Genomic DNA, 17,579 nt, shown 5'->3' with positions numbered 1-17,579 from the left:
CCTCCCGCTGCCCTCCCTCCCTGCCAGCCCCTGCCCGCCCTCCCGCTGCCCTCCCTCCCTGCCAGCCCCTGCCCGCCCTCCCGCTGCCCTCCCTCCCTCCTGCCAGCCCCTGCCCACCCTCCCGCTGCCCTCCCTCCTGCCAGCCCCTGCCCGCCCTCCCGCTGCCCTCCCTCCCTGCCAGCCCCTGCCCGCCCTCCCGCTGCCCTCCCTCCCTGCCAGCCCCTGCCCGCCCTCCCGCTGCCCTCCCGCTGCCCTCCCTCCCGCTGCCCTCCCTTCCGCTGCCCTTCCTCCTGCCCGCCCTCCTGCTGCCCTCCCTCCTGCCAGCCCCTGCCCGCCCTCCCGCTGCCCTCCCTCCCTGCCAGCCCCTGCCTGCCCTCCTGATGCCCTCCCTCCTGCCAGCCCCTGCCCGCCCTCCCGCTGCCCTCCCTCCCTGCCAGCCCCTGCCCACCCTCCCGCTGCCCTCCCGCTGCCCTCCCTCCCGCTGCCCTCCCTCCCGCTGCCCTCCCTTCCGCTGCCCTCCCTCCTGCCCGCCCTCCCGCTGCCCTCCCTCCTGCCAGCCCCTGCCTGCCCTCCTGCTGTCCTCCCTCCTGCCAGCCCCTGCCCGCCCTCCCGCTGCCCTCCCTCCTGCCCGCCCTCCCGCTGCCCTCCCTCCTGCCAGCCCCTGCCCGCCCTCCCACTGCCCTCCCTCCCTGCCAGCCCCTGCCCGCCCTCCCGCTGCCCTCCCGCTGCCCTCCCTCCCGCTGCCCTCCCTTCCGCTGCCCTCCCTCCTGCCCGCCCTCCCGCTGCCCTCCCTCCTGCCAGCCCCTGCCCGCCCTCCCGCTGCCCTCCCTCCCTGCCAGCCCCTGCCTGCCCTCCTGATGCCCTCCCTCCTGCCAGCCCCTGCCCGCCCTCCCGCTGCCCTCCCGCTGCCCTCCCTCCTGCCCGCCCTCCTGCTGCCCTCCCTTCTGCCAGCCCCTGCCCGCCCTCCCGCTGCCCTCCCTCCCTGCCAGCCCCTGCCCGCCCTCCCACTGCCCTCCCGCTGCCCTCCCTCCCGCTGCCCTCCCTCCCGCTGCCCTCCCTCCCGCTGCCCTCCCTCCTGCCCGCCCTCCTGCTGCCCTCCCTCCCTGCCAGCCCCTGCCCGCCCTCCCGCTGCCCTCCCTCCCTCCTGCCAGCCCCTGCCCGCCCTCCCGCTGCCCTCCCTCCTGCCAGCCCCTGCCCGCCCTCCCGCTGCCCTCCCTCCTGCCAGCCCCTGCCCGCCCTCCCGCTGCCCTCCCTCCTGCCAGCCCCTGCCCGCCCTCCCGCTGCCCTCCCTCCTGCCAGCCCCTGCCCGCCCTCCCGCTGCCCTCCCTCCTGCCAGCCCCTGCCCGCCCTCCTGCTGCCCTCCCTCCTGCCAGCCCCTGCCCGCCCTCCCGCTGCCCTCCCGCTGCCCTCCCTCCCTGCCAGCCCCTGCCCGCCCTCCCGCTGCCCTCCCTCCTGCCAGCCCCTGCCCGCCCTCCCGCTGCCCTCCCTCCCTGCCAGCCCCTGCCCGCCCTCCCGCTGCCCTCCCTCCCTCCTGCCAGCCCCTGCCCACCCTCCCGCTGCCCTCCCTCCTGCCAGCCCCTGCCCGCCCTCCCGCTGCCCTCCCTCCCTGCCAGCCCCTGCCCGCCCTCCCGCTGCCCTCCCTCCCTCCTGCCAGCCCCTGCCCGCCCTCCCGCTGCCCTCCCTCCTGCCAGCCCCTGCCTGCCCTCCTGCTGCCCTCCCTCCACCCCTTGTCTTGTCCCAGTGCCCACCCGCCCTCAGTCAGGGGCCTGCCCACTACTTCAGGAGTCCTGGCATCCAGGATGGGGACGTGGCCTGAGCTGAGGGATGGGCCGGCTCAGGGTCTGTGTGTGCACACTTTGGGGGCTTGCTTCTGTGTGGTCACAGCCATCTCCAGGGGCTGGCCCTCCCTGAGGCCTCCCAAAGCCATTTTGCCAGGACAGGACCCGCCCCCCAACTGCCCCAGGACGGTGTGCACACAGACCCCGCCCTCCCTCCCACAGCCGCTCCCGTCCCCTGGTGCGTGGGAGGGCACCCTGGGGCTGGGTCCCTGGAGGCCTGGGAGGGCCGCTGCTTGGTCCACAGCCTGTGCCGGCTTGATTTGGCCTCTGGAGCCCAAACAGAATTTCCTGATCAGAACTCAGGGGCCCGGGCTCTCTCGGTGGCTTGTGGGGCCCGGGCTCTCTCGGTGACCTGTGTGGTGGAGGGTAGTGACCAATGCACCCTTGCACAACCATGCAGGGGCCTCCAGCCCTCCCTGGGTCCACCTGCCTTCCACTGGCCCCAGTGACCACGCCGGGGCAGTGTCCCATTCCCACCCAAGGGTAGCCCGTGTGCCATTCTCTGAGTCCTGTTCAGTTCTGGGGGCACAGCAGCAGGGCTCTGAGCTGCGAGTTGGAGCTGTACTGGCCAGCTGCACGTCGGAACCACAGGCGACCCCTGGCGGAGCTGGCCCTCCCCCAGACCCACCCTCTGCCCCCCCAGGCTTCGAGCCACAGGAGAGCCGGCTTCCACCCCGGCTCCGGGTCAGAACCCGCCCCAGAAACCCACACACCCGCTCAGCACCCTTTTAGGGCTGTGTCCCAGCTCGGGGCACCTCTCCAAGCCTCTCTTTGGAATGAGGACCCCGCTGGGAACAAGAACACTGTGTATGGAGAGCATACCGGGTCACCGCACGTGGCCCAGGGAGGACGAAGGCGAAGGCACCACCCCCTCCGCCAGGCCTCTACCCCGCTGCCCCTCCGCCAGGCCTCTACCCTGCTGCCCTCCCTGGACCGTCGCGCCCACCCTGGTGCCATCCTCATCGTTCCTGTGCACATCTAGGAAGCAGGTTCAGAAAGGCAGACAGCTTGTAGGTGCACAGGCACCAGACACACCACCATGGTGGCCCTGAGGGCATGGCACTGAGTGGCAGAGCCAGGCACAAAACCCCAATACCTAGGGATTCCATTGCGGAGAAGCATCCAGAATTGGTGTATCTGGAGAGACGGAGGGTGGATCAGGCCGCTGGCCGCCGGCTCACAGGTCTGAAGAGGAAGGACTCTGGGTGTGACCAGGGTACCTAAAATAGCTGAGGAGCTGAAACTCCAGGGGGAAGCTGAGGGCAGCGTGGCCGCCCCTCAGGGAGCTGCTCTGGGAGGAGAGGTTCTGCTGGGGGTGGGAGGCTCGGAGGGAGGGGACCGCCCCTGGCTTCTCCTGCACGAAACCCTTGGCACCCTCTGGCATCAGACCTTTGTACCTTTAGGGGAGACACCAAAGGTGGCCGATTCCCTATGGTGGAGGGTGTTATTCCGGCATCCTTGACTGGAGGCTGAGGACAAGCTTTGGAGGCCAGGCTTCTGGGGGTGTGTGGCTAAAGGAGGGACCAACAGCACCACTGGCCATGGCCGTGGGGGGCGGGGACTCGTTCCCGAGGGCTCTGCCTCCCGTCCCGGGCCCTGGGTCCTGGGATCAGCTCCCAGGGCAGGGTGGAGCCCACCCGGGGTCCCACCAAATCCAAACGGGGCCATCTCAGTCCCTGGTGGGCCGGCCGCACACTTTCCTTTCTGCACGCTGTCCCCGGTCCCATCTCCACGAACGCCACTCCTGAGGTCCCTCCTGGGCCCTGGAGATGACAACTCCACCTTCTGTCGCTATGGATTCTCCTCTCCTGACATTTCATAACGTGAGATCATGTGACGCGGCCTTTGTGCCTGTTGTTCTCTCTTAACGTCATGTCGGGACTCACCCACAACGCAGCTAAAGGTAAGACTTTCAGTTAGGCACATAGTGTACGCCTGTAATCCTAGCACTCAGAAGGCTGAGGAAAGAGGATTGTGGGTGTAAGGCCAGCGTGGGTTACATAGACCTGTCTTAAAACAAGCAAACAGTAACAAATACCCCAAACCAACAAACAGAAAATATTAGGATTTTTAAAGGCAGCCTTCACCCCTGCAGCCCCTCCTCTCTTCTTTCTTGCCCACCAGAGATTCAGTCTGCTAGGTATAGGACCAGGGGCCCTCTCAGCTGACATTTCCTAAGCACCTACTGTGTGCCGGCAGCAGAGCGGCCAGACGGACTTCAGAACCCACAGGAATGGTTTCTGTGTAGAAGGCCTCTACCAAGTCCCTGAATGGCTGAGAGCTCGACCTCATTACTCAGAGAGTAGACGGAGAGGAGGACCAGGAGAGAGCCTGGCTCAGCCATACTGGATGTGTGCACCTCATCTCTCCCACCCTGGGAGACCCCACTGACTTCAGAAGGAAGAAGAGCTCTGTATATCCACCCACCATCCATCCGTCATCTACCACCCATCCGTCCATTCATCCACCACCCATCTATCCACCCACCACCCATCTGTCCATCCACCATCCATCCATCCATCCATCCACCACCCACCTGTCCATCCATCTGTCATCCACCACCCATCCATCCATTCATCCACCACCCATCTGTCTATCCACCATCCATCCATCCATCCATCCACCACCCACCTGTCCATCCATCTATCATCCACCACCCATCCATCCATTCATCCACCACTCATCTGTCCATCCACCATCCATCCATCCATCCACCACCCACCTGTCCATCCATCTGTCCATTCACCCCACCCATCTATCCACCCACCACCCATCCATCCATCCATCCATCCATCTGTCCGTCCACCGCCCATCCATCCATTCATCTACCATCCATCCATCCATCTACCATTCATCTGTCCATTCACCACCCATCCACCCACCATCCATCCATCTGTCCATCTACCATCCATCCATCCATCCATTCATCCACCACCCATCCATCCACCACCCATCTGTCCATCCATCTGTCCATTCACCACCCATCTATCCACCCACCACCCATCCATCCATCCATCCATCCATCTGTCCGTCCACCGCCCATCCATCCATCTACCACCCATCCATCCATCTACCATCCATCTGTCCATTCACCACCCATCCACCCACCATCCATCCATCTGTCCATCTACCATCTATCCATCCATTCATCCACCATCCATCCATCTACTACCCACCTGTCCATCCATCTGTCCATTCACCACCCATCCACCCACTATCCATCCATCTGCCCATCTACCACCCATCCATCCATTCATCCACCACCCATCTGTCCATCCATCTGTCCATTCACCACCCATCTATCCACCCACCACCCATCCATCCATCCATCCATCCATTCATCTGTCCGTCCACCGCCCATCCATCCATTCATCCACCACCCATCTGTCCATTCACCACCCATCTATCCACCCACCACCCACCTGTCCATCCATCCATCCATCCATCCATCCATCTGTCCGTCCACCGCCCATCTGTCTGTCCTGCATTGGACATCCTCATCAAGGTCTCATGCCCAGCTCCTAGTTCAGATATGTGCTCTGCCACACTGACAGACCTCCTGAATGTGCCCCCCCCGCAGCGATGCATCTCCCAGGGACATGCCACCTGCCAGTGCACGTCTCATGCACATGCAGGTGGGGTGCAGTTTGAGGTTGTGGGGTACAGCTAACTGCTACCTCTGCTGGACACTGGTTATTTATCCAGAGCGGAGTCACATGTCCAAGCCGTGCAAAGCATTTCATGAACTTTCACCTCAAGCGAGTAGAGCCCCTGGCCTCACGTGTTCCCTGAGGACACGGCTGTGAGGGGGACAGGGCTGTCCCGGGCCCGGGACAGGCTGTGTGTGGAGGGGACCCCGGGCCCGGGACAGGCTGTGCGGGGGGGGGGAGGACCCCGGGCCCTGGGCAGGGCAGGGAGGGCCGTGTGCCTCTCCCCTGCCTTCCAGGGGAGCCTGGGCAGCTCCCTCGAGCCGCTCAGAGCAGAGTAGGTTTTCCTGGGCCCAGGGGCCCCATCTCCAGCCCAGTTCTAGGACTTTCCACCACCTTCATCTCCCCGCGATGCCCAGTGACTCATGGCCTGGGACGCTGTGCCAAGGGGCGTGAGGACACTGAGCACCAGGCAGAGCTGGGGAGAAGAACATGCGTCCACAGCCTCCCGGCCCTGCCCCACAGGCCCAGCGCCACAGGGCGGTCGCCCAGGTACGCCTGCCCCACAGGCCCAGCGCCGCAGGACGGCCGTCCAGGTACGCCTGCCCCACAGGCCCAGTGCCGCAGGACGGCCGTCCAGGTACGCCTGCCCCACAGGCCCAGCAGCCCAGCACCACAGGATGGCCGTCCAGGTACGCCTGCCCCGCAGGCCCAGCGCCGCAGGACGGCCACCCAGGTACGCCTGCCCCACAGGCCCAGCAGCCCAGCGCCGCAGGACGGCCACCCAGGTACGCCTGCCCCACAGGCCCAGCGCTGCAGGACGGCCACCCAGGCACGCCTGCCCCACAGGCCCAGTGCCGCAGGACGGCCACCCAGGTACGCCTGCCCCACAGGCCCAGCGCCGCAGGACGGCCACCCAGGCACGCCTGCCCCACAGGCCCAGCAGCCCAGCGCCGCAGGGCGGCCGTCCAGGTACACCTGCCCCACCTGGTACCCCCACATCCATCTTCAGTGAGGACCGGCCCGAGGCCCCATGGGTTCTGTGGGAGAATGGGGAGGAGTGCCCAGTGCCAGGCCACCCAGTGCCCGGCCCTCCCTCCCTGCACGCATGGGGCCTGCAGGACCGCCGAGCCCTGCTGCCGCACACTCGGACTTGGTCTGTCCCTCCTGTGGGCTGGGGGAGGACCTGAGACCCCAGACCCCTCACTGCATCTTTGGCTCGTGGGGTCACAGCAACAAAAGTTATATCCTGAGTTCTCTGAAGGCCAGGACATGGCCTTAGTGTCAGCGCTTGTCCCCTCCTTGAAGAGAACCACACAGGGACAAAGAACAGGGAGAGGTCTCCATGAGGCCAGGGACCAGGGAGTCTGTGCGTCGGGAGCTTCTCCAGCGTGCCTGGAATATTCCAGACCTGGAGGACTAGCCCCAGAGAGGGGGCTTGCTGGGCGCAGTCAGAGCCATCCTGCATCCTGGCAGGCCTGGGCCGGGGGGCCGCCCCTGGACGGCAGCCATCCCTAGACGGCAGCTGCCCATCTGAGCAGAGCTGGGTGTGAATGCCACCCAGTCGGGCAGCAGTCGGGGAAGACTGTGGAGGAAGAGGTCGGCATTCACAGGGTATCCCATCGAATCTCACCCCACTGGAACGTCATGATTGCCACATGTATTCAATTCAAAAGGAATTTTTGGTGGTCCTGGGGTTTGGACTCAGCGCCCCACGCGATCCTGGCGGGCGCCCCCCCCAACCCGTTCCCTTCTAAAAGGATGAAGGGACTTTGGAGGACTGGGAAAGCAGTCCCCACAGGAGGTCCGTGACCACGCCCCCAAAGGCCCTGAGGCTGCCACCGAGCCGCAGGGCCCTGCACGCTGCTGGGATGAGGGGTGAGGAGGGGCGGACGGCAGGCCCGTGGCGGGGCGGATGGCAGGCCCACGGCAGGGCGGATGGCGGGGGTCCGATGGCAGGCCCGCGGCAGGGCGGATGGCGGGGGGCGGATGGCGGGGGTCGGATGGCAGGCCTGCGGCGGCCGGCCCAGCCTCTGTGGTGGCAGCTCACCTCTCACCTGGGTGTTTCAGTTTCCGACAGGAAGCCGCCCTCCCACCGGCACTCCCCTGTGTGCACGCTGCCTGGGGAGCCCCTGTCCGGGGAGCCCCCGGTTGGGGACAGCCCCGCACGGCCGGCCAGGGAGCCGCCTGGGGCCCAGGGTGAGCCTCCTGGTAGAGTGGCATTTGGCAGCCTCTACCAGGGTCTGCTCTGGGCAGCGGCCAGCTCAGGGTCTGCGGGGCCGGCCGCTCGGAGCTCCCGGGACGCTCTGGCCAGGGTGTGTGCGGAAGGCCTGTTCTTAGAGACCCGAGGTGTCTCCCCTACAGCCCCGGGAGCGCCACATGCGGGCAGGTGCAGCCCCCCCCCCCGGCCTGAGGGCTGGGGCTTTCCAGAAACCCAACAAATGCACCCAGAACTGGAGGGAGGAGGAAACCCTGGGCCCAGTTCCTTCTGCTCCTTGCCAGCCCCTCAGGCCTTCTGTCACCAGGAGCAGCGCAGAGAGTGCTTGCCAGGTCCCCAGGGGGGCACTGGGACTGTTCTTGGCACTGTTCTTGGGCTTTAGGACACGCTTGATCCAGGTGTCAGCTATGGGGTGGCAGGAAACATCTGCTCTGGGATTCCTGACACAGAGCAGGATGAACACCTGTGTGGCCCGAGCCGGCCCAGCCGGGGCCCGGGCTGCTGAGCCGGAGGTCCCGTGGGGCCCTGTAGCCATGGCAACAGCCACCGTGGCTTCAGAGGCAGAGGGTCCTGGGAGGGCCTGGACCTGTGCCGGGCCCCAGCCTCTCTTCCTGTCTCCTCGGGCAGCTGCACTTGTGGAACTGAGAGTGTCCGAGGGCTGGGGCGGCGGCCGGCCACCACCAGGCTTTCCTCTTCATCTCTGCTGAGAACGGAAGCCACCTTTGCCTGGGACGTGGCCTCCACGCTGCCCCGCAGGACCACTTCCTCTAGGGAGCCCGCCCGGCCAGGGCTCCGTCCCTTGGCTCCCTCTTGTGAAGTTCTGGGGGGGAGAGTGCTGGAGCTCAGGGTAGAGACCCCCCAGCAGGTCCCAGAGGCTGCCGAGGGGGAGGGGACTGTGGACAGTCCTGGACGGCAGGAGGGGAGGGAGGCCCTGCTTATACCTTCCTCCCTCATGGCCTCCGTCTCACACCTCCTCTCCGCCCTCTGACCCGGGGTTCCTTCCCCACCCCCTTCTGACTTCTGCCAGGGGTCCACTGTCCATGAGCAGGTGGCTCCCAGCTGGGCCTGCCGGTCAGCGGGGCTCTGGGGCCGCCCCCCACTGGAAGCTATTGTTATTATAGGTGGCGCCCAGAGCCATCACACTTACGTAAGTCAGGTAATGAGCTCGTTTCTTTTGGGGCGCGTGATCCCATGCTGCCCGTGGGCAGAGCCTGTGATGGCAGCGAAGGCCCTGGGCCTCACGCCTGACCTAGAACCCCTGAGGCCACACTGCCAGCCGTGGGGGCGCTGCTGCAGCCGGCGCCCCCGCGCGCGAGCCGGGGTGTGCATGGGGCACGCGGGGGGCACGGGAAGGCGCACTGTGCAGTGGGCGGGCCTCCATCGCAGGGGCTGCACACACCCGTCACAACGATGTTTGTCTCCCGGTCCCCTCGTGGCCACGCTGTGTCCACTCCAGGGATGTCATCACCCACACCTGCGCCCCTCAATGCTGGCGGCTGTGGAGCCAGCCCTGGCCGGGGTCCCCGGCTCCTCCCCTAAGGGATGACGGAGAGAGCCCCCAGCTCCCGCCGTCCATCTCCCTCTGGTCCGCTGCTGGACCAGGCGGCTCCATCATTGGAGAGAGGCCCGAGGTCTCGGGAGGGAAGAGGTGGCCACTGAGGACGGAGGCTGGGACTGGAGTGACCGGACATCACGGCCAGACACCCAGGAAGCCCAGATGCACCAGGAGGCAGAATGGAGGTCCCTCCGCAGAGGCTCCAGCCGGAGCCTGGCTCCGCAGAGCCGGCATCACAGCTCTGGGCCTCCCGCAGGGTCATGAGAGTCCGGAGTGGGTGCACACGCCCGGGACCAGACCATGACCCTGGAGGCGCTGAACTCGGCGCTGCTCATGTCTTCCACACACGGCCCCAGCACCTCCTCCCCCATCCAAGACGGCTTGCACGGCGTTCAGAGCCTCAGCACGCAGGGGCAGGAACGCACACGCGCGCACGCACCGTGCAGGGAACGGCAACAAGAAAACTGCCCACGGTGCGCACGGCGGGCGGGAGTCCCCCACACGTGCTCTGCCCACACTGGCCGGAGCGAGGCAGGTGCCCCAAGCGGTGAGCTCCCCCAGGGGAGCGCCCCCGGGGCCCCCGCGCTTCCCCGGACCCACGCTGAGGCTCACGGGCCTCACAGGGGTCCCCTCCCTGCTGGCCACCCCATCCCTTCCCTCTCAGCCCCAGCCCCAGGAGTGGGCGGGGCGCCCCAGCTCAGCTCTGCAGGGAGCCACTGCCCCTCAGTTGAAGTGAACCCCGGGCTTGCTCGCTTTGGGGCTGCCGGCAGCTCGTGGCCTCTCCCCAGCCCGCCAGCACCCCAGCCCCCTCCAGCACGGCTCAGGTCAACGCTGCCCCTGGAGGTGACCCCCAGAACCTCAGGGTCCCTGTGAGTCCTGAGTCCCTGAGGAGCAGGGAATGACTTGGGAACTTCAAGGTGGGCGTCTGTCTGTGCAGACGGCCAGCTCCGGGGGTCTCCAGCGCACCAACCCCACCACCACACCCTTGCACGCCCAGCCACATTCACAGCTACCGGGGGGTCAGCACTGCCATGCAAACAATGGAGCCACAAGCCCCCTCCCGCCGCCGCCCTGTCCACCGAGAAGCCACGCCCACGCCACGTGGGGGCCAACAGGAGGAACCTGAGGTTGGGTGAGAGCTGGCCCAACACCACATGGCGGGGCGGGCGGGCGGAGGGCTGTGGACCTACCCCGCGGGGCCGTGAGCCCAGCTCCTGGGAGGGGACGGCTGTCTTTGCCAACCACACCTTGGCCCGCACTGGTGCCCCCTCCCCACAGTGCCCCCTCCCCACACTGGTGCCCCCTCCCCACACTGGTGCCCCCTCCCCACACTGGTGCCCCCTCCCCACAGTGCCCCCTCCCCACAGTGCCCCCTCCCTGCAGTGGGTGCCCCCTCCCCACAGTGCCCCCTCCCCACAGTGCCCCCTCCCCACAGTGCCCCCTCCCCACACTGGTGCCCCCTCCCCACACTGGTGCCCCCTCCCCGCACTGGTGCCCCCTCCCCACAGTGCCCCCTCCCCACACTGGTGCCCCCTCCCCGCAGTGCCCCCTCCCTCAGGGGTGTGAGTTGCCACACTTGGAAGAAGCCAATATCACGCTGTTGTGTCAGCAGCATGGCCCTACACACCCCAGGATCTGCACACCACAGGCTCTTCCACCATGAGCTCTGCACACCACAGGCTTTGCTACTGTGAGCTCTGCACACCACGGGCTCTGCACACCACGGGCTCTGACACCAGAGGCTCTGCACACTGTGAGCTCTGCACACCACAGCTCTGCACACCACAGGCTCTGCACACTGTGAGCTCTGCACACCACGGGCTCTGCACACCACAGCTCTGCACACCACAGGCTCTGCACACTGTGAGCTCTGCACACCACGGGCTCTGCACACCATGGGCTCTGCACACTGTGAGCTCTGCACACCACAGGCTCTGCACACTGTGAGCTCTGCACACCACGGGCTCTGCACACCACAGGCTCTGCACACTGTGAGCTCTGCACACCACGGGCTCTGCACACTGTGAGCTCTGCACACCACGGGCTCTGCACACCACAGCTCTGCACACCACAGCTCTGCACACCGTGGGCTCTGCACACCACAGCTCTGCACACCACAGCTCTGCACACCACAGGCTCTGCACACCACAGCTCTGCACACCACAGGCTCTGCACACCACAGGCTCTGCACACCACAGCTCTGCACACCACGGGCTCTGCACACCACAGGCTCTGCACACCACAGCTCTGCACACCACGGGCTCTGCACACCACAGGCTCTGCACACCACAGCTCTGCACACCACGGGCTCTGCACACCACAGCTCTGCACACCACAGCTCTGCACACCACAGGCTCTGCACACCACAGGCTCTGCACACCACAGCTCTGCACACCGTGGGCTCTGCACACCACAGGCTCTGCACACCACAGCTCTGCACACCACGGGCTCTGCACACCACAGGCTCTGCACACCACAGCTCTGCACACCACAGCTCTGCACACCACAGGCTCTGCACACCACAGCTCTGCACACCGTGGGCTCTGCACACCACAGGCTCTGCACACCACAGCTCTGCACACCACGGGCTCTGCACACCACAGGCTCTGCACACCACAGCTCTGCACACCACAGCTCTGCACACCACAGGCTCTGCACACCACAGCTCTGCACACCACAGGCTCTGCACACCACAGGCTCTGCACACCACAGCTCTGCACACCACAGGCTCTGCACACCGTGGGCTCTGCACACCGTGAGCTCTGTACACCACAGGCTCTGCACAACACAGCTCTGCACACCACAGGCTCTGCACACCGTGAGCTCTGCACACCACAGCTCTGCACACCACAGCTCTGCACACCGTGAGCTCTGCACACCACAGCTCTGCACACCACAGCTCTGCACACCGTGAGCTCTGCACACCACAGGCTCTGCACACCGTGAGCTCTGCACACCACAGGCTCTGCACACTGTGAGCTCTGCACACCACAGGCTCTGCACACCGTGAGCTCTGCACACTGTGGGCTCTGCACACCACAGGCTCTGCACACCACAGGCTCTGCACACTGTGAGCTCTGCACACCACAGGCTCTGCACAGTGGCATCTTCGCTGGAGGCATCTGTGGGTGGCTGGAGCCCCAGAGGTTGGACCGCTGCAGAGTCTGCTCAGGGTAGGACCCTCTGCAGATGACAGGCCAAAAACTCAGGGTGAGGAGCACTTGGTTTTAGAGGCTCCCTGGAGGTGGCCACGTGGCCCCGGGGAAGGGCAGACCAAACGCCTGCACACCGAGCCCCGAGGTGTGGGCCGAGGTTGGCAACGTCAGAGAAGCCCTGTCCCCCGTCCTGCCCGGAATCTCTGGCTCGCAGGTACTCCTGCAGCTCTGACCAGTTCCCTCGTGAGATCGGGCAGGGGCCTCTGCCCTCCATGTTTGGCCACTGCCCCACTGTGGAGGAACACAGCTGGCCCCTTGTGCGTGGGTCCAGGCGCAGGCCTCCGGGTGGGGCCGGGACTCGGGCCTGGCGCCCGCCAGGTCCTCCTCAGGCCACCTGTCCCCGCCATGGGACAGCTGAGGCCAGTCAGCCTGACCACGCTGTCCACAGAGCCGCACAGGCAGCAGCTCAGAGACGTTGCCCCCTCCCCGCCTGCTCCGGCCGCCCCTGCCCCCCAGCCTCTTACCTGCGCTGCTCTTTCGGGGACCCCGAGGTCCTGACATGGGGGGCTGGCTCTGCAGCAAAGAGGAAGCCTGGGACAGGCAGGCGGAGGCCGGGCTGGAGCCGGGCAGCAGGAGGCTGCCCCCGGGGCAGGTGGCGGTCAGCCCTTCCCAGAGAGCCTCTCCTGACCCCGTGGGGCCTCGTCAGCCGTGGAGGGTCGGGGCCAGCTGGGCCTGTTGGCGCACAGGCCCGTGTTCCCCCAGAAGCACCGGGCCCTGCTAACGTGCGCCCGCCTGCCAGCCTGTGCTAGCTAGGCCCTGGGGAGGGTGGGGGGTGGCAGGGCCTCATGGGCCGTGAAGGGGAGGGCCGTGGAGGGGAGGGCCGTGGAGGGGAGGGCCGTGGAGGGGAGGGCCGTGGAGGGGAGGGCCGCGGAGGGGAGGGCCGCGGAGGGGAGGGCCGTGGAGGGGAGGGGCAGCCAGCTGTGTCGCCGCGATAGTGCGGTGGGGCCGGGGGGCCGCAGCTGTGCCCGCCGCTTCCCCAGCAGGAACCATCTGCCCGGCCCCTCCTCGTGCCATTCCGGTTTGACTTTCCAATAACTTCCTCTGCCCGGCCTGCAGCCTGTGGCCTCCCGTGGCCGGCTCGGCGTGTTTCCTCCGTGCGGGACGGGAACCATCCCGGCCACGACCCCTGGCCTCCCTGCCCTCCCGCCTGCCCACCACCAGTGTCCCTGCAGCCTGGGTGGTTCTCTTGCTCAGTCCCCCACCTCCCCCAGTCCCCCGTCCGTCCGTCCGTCCGTCCCTGCCAGTGTCCCATTCTGCTTCTCTCCCAACCGGAGCCAGCCGGCCAGGGGCAGGCCTGCAGGCCGCTCAGCGGCGTCCGGGCCCCACAGCTCAGCTGGAACCTCTCCACTGCCCAGGCTTCCTGCCCTCCATCCCTCCCCGGAGAACTTCCCACCAGGCTGGCCCGGGAAGCTGTTTCCCTGGGGGCTTCCTGGCCAGTGCAACTTAAGGAGACTCCGATGCCCCCTCTCCCACGGGAAGCCACACACTGGTGGGCGGCGGGCCCTGCCCAGGGGCCTGGGAGACCCCACATTCCCCTCAGAGCCCTCTGTCCCCACTCAGACGGGGCTGGGGGAGACGGCGTCCTGGAGCCCCACCCCATGTGTGTCCATTAGAGGAAGTGCTGGGGAAAGGGCACGGCGGTGCCCGAGGGCGCGGGGCAGGCAGGAGGCTGCGGGGGAGGGCCCCCCACCCCCCAGGCGTCACCGCACCACGCCGCGGGCCCCCCACCCCCCAGGCGTCACCGCACCACGCCGCGGGCCCCCGAGACAGGCCCTTCAGCACGGCAGCCCTCGACAGCCCCGCTGCTTTGCGTTGCTTTGATTGTAGATTGCTCATGCACACAGTGAATTACTCGTCCCTCCATCCCAGTCTGCTTCTGTCATGGGCGCTGAGTGGGTCGCCAGGCCGGGCGAGCAGCTCGGCCTTGCGCTGATGGGGCCTGTTCCGGGAGGGGCTTCCTGGCACAGCCCCCCCCCAGCCTCTCCAGCCGCTAGCCTCCCCCCGGCCTCTCCGGCCCGCTAGCCTCCTCCCGGCCTCTCCAGCCGCTAGCCTCTCCCCGGCCTCTCCGGCCCGCTAGCCTCCTCCCGGCCTCTCCAGCCGCTAGCCTCCCCCCGGCCTCTCCGGCCCGCTAGCCTCCCCCCGGCCTCTCCAGCTGCTAGCCTCCCCCCGGCCTCTCTGGCCCGCTAGCCTCCGCTCTGCCCAGGTTTGTGGCTGAGCTGTTCCCTCTGGTACCCTCCCCTCCTGTGTCTGGCCAGGGTGGGGTGAGGGGCTGGGCCTGGGGGTCCTGGCCTCGTTCTTCTCACAGCATGGAGGCCTCTCCTGATGGCCTTCCCCCCCCCCCAGCCTCCCTGGAGCAGAGGTTTGTAAATTGTGGACCCATTGCAGCCACCAGTGCAACCAGCCGGGCGCCCCTGGGCTGGATCACGTCAGGGAAGGAGGTTCAGGCAGACCCTCCCGCTTTGGCCCGGGGAGGGCTGGTGGCTGCAGCCCTGGCTGCTGGTGTTTGGCCTTCGGGTCCACCATGCTGCCCCAGGCAGGACAGTCCCCTTCTGAGAGGAGGCGCGGGCGCCCAGTCCTTGTTCTGCCTGGTTTTCTGGTCTGCAGAGCTGGAGGGGGCCGGGCGCCACCCACGGGGGCTGCCGACCTGGGGCGCTCCCCCCCCCCGCGCCCCAGGAGGGGCAGTTGGTGCTTGCGAGGAAGCAGACGTTGGCTGTGGCTTTTTGAGCTAGGCAGCCCAGCAGATAAGAAGCCGGAGAGGAAGCGGCTGTGGGGGCGGGGCGGCAGGGGACAAGCCTCCCCCAAAGACCACTTCTGTCTGCGGCCAGCACCCAGCTTTGTGGTGGAGGGAATGAGGTCTTCTCCCCTCCCCCCTCCTCCCCTGCCCTCTTCCCTTCCTCATCCCTCCCCTCGCCTCTCCCCCCTACTTTCTTGCTCCCTTAGGCCCTCCTTACACATACCTCCTGGAGCCCACGGGTGGGGGGGTGCACGGTGCTCAGGATGGTTCTGCCACTGTCCTCTGGAGACTAGGAAGACAGGTCTCCAGTGGAGGTGGCTGTGGGATGACTGAGCCGTGCTCGAGAGTCCAGGATCTACAGGAGGGCACAAACCTGGGGTGGGGTCTGGGGCAGTGGGAAGAGGAAGCCCCAGGTGTGGGGGGTGTGCCCTGTGAGCGCCCCATCCCGTGTCTCCTGGGTGGATGGACGGACAGATGGAGAGATAAGACCGGACGGCTGAAGCCGTTCTGTGTGTCTCACAGTCTGCAGGGCAGGCAGGCTGAGGGAGGCCTTCCAGTCACAGTGCTCCCCCAAGTCACCATCGGGAGCCCCCAGGAGGCCAGGCAGCCAGGCGGGCGTCTCTGCCCGCCCAGCAGGTGCTGCCCAGCAGCTTCCTGGTCCCAGAGGAGGCGGTGCAGGGGCTGGCCGCCGGGCAGCCAAGCGCAGCTGGCGCGCACGCGCTCCCAGCTCAGGGCAGGGCTGAGCAAACTCCACGCCCCGCAGCAGGTGCTTGGCTGCATCCACCTTTGGACGTCTCCGGAAAGCAGACGGCACTCACCTGGGGGGAGGCTGGGCTGCAGGCGGGCCCTGAGGGCTTTTGCCCGTGTAGGCCTGGGGTGGGCCCTGCAGCCGCTCCTTTTCAGGACAGAGGTCAGTGGGGACAGTCCCTTAGACGCCCACTTATTAAAGTTCAGTCGTCAAACTGTCGAGCTCCGAGGTTGAGGACGGCGGGGGGGGGGGGGGGCTCCACCGCCGTCCTGCCCCACCGTTGGTCCCTCGACTCGCCCTTGCCCAGCCCTGGGCCAGGCACAGCTGGTGTGCAGTGGTGCAATGGGAATGGTGGGTCACGGGGGCTGCGTCTCCACCCGGCGGTGAGCAGAGAGCGGTGCTGAGGCCGGTGTCCGCAGGGCGGAGTCTGTCGGGACGGGTGGGCAGGACTCCCACCTGCTCAGCCCCTGCAGCTGGGAGGGACAACCGCGACCCCGTGACCTTCCAGAACCCGCTCCGCACCTGGCCAGGCGGCAGCCACCCTGGCGTCACCTGTGTCAGAGGGTGAGCACGGGTCCCCCAGCCTGCGGGGCGGGGTGCTGGGATTTGGGGCTGGGCCTGGCTGTGACCGGGCCCCAGATTCCAGGCACCCAGCCCCCCAGAGGTGTGCACAGAACAGGAGGCAGGCTCCCTGAGGGGGCGGCCCAGGGCCCAGCGGGGCAGCCCAGAAGGAAGTCCCCCCCGCCCCCCCCGGCTTCCCCTGGCCCCCCCAGGCTGCCCCACGGCCCCCACCCCCCCGGCTGCCCCCCCCCTGCGCACTTTCTCTCTTTAAGGAGAGCAGAGGCGCAGCACCTGCTTTCCGCTCTGACTCAGAGCCCGCCTGCTGCTCATTTGTTTTTCACCTTTTTCTCTCTACCCGGCTTGCCTAGAACTGGCTCTGACCCAGAAACTAACTCTGAGCCCTGCATACACATTCTAGAACATTCTGGAAAAATTCTGTTTGCTCAGTCCAAAGCCTGGGCACAGAACCCAGTCGACCCTGTGGCGTCCTCATGGGGAGAGGGGCAGCAGCCCGGTGCCTGAATGTGTAGGCCCGGAGTCAGGGCCCACGAGGGCCAGCCGCCCACCCGGAGTCAGGGCCCAGCATGGCCAGCCGCCCACCAGGAGTCAGGGCCCACGACGGCCAGCCGCCCACCCGGAGTCAGGGCCCACCATGGCCAGCTGCCCACCCGGAGTCAGGGCCCACCATGGCCAGCTGCCCACCAGGAGTCAGGGCCCACCATGGCCAGCTGCCCACCCGGAGTCAGGTCCCACGAGGGCCAGCCGCCCACCAGGAGTCAGGGCCCACCATGGCCAGCCGCCCACCCGGAGTCAGGTCCCACGAGGGCCAGCCGCCCACCCGGAGTCAGGTCCCACGAGGGCCAGCCGCCCACCCGGAGTCAGGGCCCACGACGGCCAGCCGCCCACCCAGAGTCAGGGCCCACGACGGCCAGCCGCCCACCCGGAGTCAGGGCCCAGCATGGCCAGCCGCCCACCCAGAGTCAGGGCCCACCATGGCCAGCCGCCCACCAGGAGTCAGGGCCCAGCATGGCCAGCCGCCCACCAGGAGTCAGGGCCCACCATG

General features: G+C 67.3%; 1 protein-coding gene across 4 annotated transcripts in view; it reads right to left on the bottom strand.

The window, feature by feature from the left end:
• Cbfa2t3 (CBFA2/RUNX1 partner transcriptional co-repressor 3) overlaps positions 1-13,189 on the bottom strand; it is a 68,287-nt gene extending 55,098 nt beyond the window's left edge. For all 4 annotated transcript variants that reach the window (XR_011365041.1, XR_011365040.1, XM_069987851.1 and 1 more), the window contains exon 1: positions 12,938-13,189. Coding sequence is in view for 2 of the 4 variants with exons in the window: in XM_069987851.1 (XP_069843952.1) it covers positions 12,938-12,974 (37 nt within the window). In the remaining 2 variants the exon portion in view is untranslated. The remainder of the gene's footprint in view (positions 1-12,937) is intronic.
• Positions 13,190-17,579: the final 4,390 nt, after the last annotated feature.

This window comes from Dipodomys merriami, unplaced genomic scaffold (assembly GCF_024711535.1).
Source record: "Dipodomys merriami isolate MVZ:Mamm:240054 unplaced genomic scaffold, mDipMer1.0.p SCAF_348, whole genome shotgun sequence".
Taxonomy (NCBI): Eukaryota; Metazoa; Chordata; class Mammalia; order Rodentia; family Heteromyidae; genus Dipodomys; species Dipodomys merriami.
Note: the sequence above shows the minus strand (reverse complement) of the source record. Positions and strands in the feature narration are given on the sequence as shown.